General features: G+C 39.7%; 1 protein-coding gene across 1 annotated transcript; it reads left to right on the forward strand.

The window, feature by feature from the left end:
* Positions 1-224: 224 nt before the first annotated feature.
* LOC106820888 lies at positions 225-790 on the forward strand (the record flags this gene model as incomplete). The annotated part of the gene is given in 2 exon segments (XM_014825480.1): positions 225-390; positions 711-790. Coding segments are annotated over 2 exon segments (246 nt in total), but the record flags the coding sequence as incomplete, so codon positions are not given.
* Between the last annotated feature and the right edge of the window lie 439 nt (positions 791-1,229).

The following is a 1,229-nucleotide window of genomic DNA, read 5'->3' on the forward strand; positions in this document are numbered from 1 at the left end:
TTTGCCAGGTATGGGCCGGACCTGGCCCAAATCATGCTAGCCACAGCCCTTAATTATTTTCATAGTCATTTATGTTAAAGAATCTAAGCGCATGTTAAGCGCTAGTACCTGCCTTCTAGTTTGCATCAATATCTATTTCTGATAGTAAAATTAGTGTAGAGATTTCCTAAAGGTAACTGATTACCTGGATTATGCCTCTAATTTACAATTTGTTTATTTTGCAGGTGAAATACTTAAGTGTATTTGGAAACAATGATATGGGCCTTGAGACCCGCAGGATTTTGGGAGAGGTTCTCGGCAACGAGGTGGCGGCAGGTTACAACCTAAGTGGGACAGGAATGAAAGGGAAGGGTTGCTTCCGAGACCTCACATTGTACCGTGCTATATTTGGTAAGAATGACTAATTTCATTTCTCAATCTAACTGCATGAGAGGCATAAGTAAAAGCTGAGCCAAATAAAACTGTCACTGGACAAATTTTCTCTTTCCAAATCTTCTACAGCACTGGGTAATCTGATGGCACAGAATATTGTATGGTTTATGAACAAAAGTTGTTGCAGTACTTCTAGCCATTTTTGCCAGAAAGACCCTGTACCTATGTACATGTATTACAAATTGCTAGTGATCACTCCAATGTTAGAACACCTCAGCATGCTTGATATAAAGAACTGAAAATAAATTATTTATGTGTGGTTTTTGTGTTTATTGCAGAAGTTATCCTAATCCACCACAAAGAGGCAAAGGAGGATGATTACAGATGCTATGTGAAGAAATGGTTCAATGGTGTAGGGCAGTGTTTCCCAACCTAGGGGTAAATTACCCCACTGGGGTAATGAGCCCATTTTCGTGGGGTAATGGGACTGCCTCTCAGAAAGTGTAAATAGCACGAGGAGCTGCCTGCGTAGCGCTGATTGATCATTAATTTTATAAAAATTGTGAAAAAATGTGTACGACGTTAATTAGGTCCCAACAGCCCCACCGTACAAACAGAACGGACGAGGTACCCCAGGTGGGCTTTATAGGAGTTATAATGTATAGAATCTATATCTATGAATATATTGTAATGCAAAATGCCCTCCAAATAGGAGGCTTGACTGATGTATCCATAAAAGACATAATATGGTGTAATATGTTTCTGTCAATACTTTGAGCCAATTGAAGATGGTGGCGTGATTACATAGAATGCAGCAGCAGTATTTTCGTGATGAAAGCTGAAAGTGAGGACTGCTA

The sequence above is a fragment of the Priapulus caudatus genome, unplaced genomic scaffold (assembly GCF_000485595.1).
Source record: "Priapulus caudatus unplaced genomic scaffold, Priapulus_caudatus-5.0.1 Scaffold51, whole genome shotgun sequence".
NCBI classification, from domain to species: Eukaryota; Metazoa; Priapulida; class Priapulimorpha; order Priapulimorphida; family Priapulidae; genus Priapulus; species Priapulus caudatus.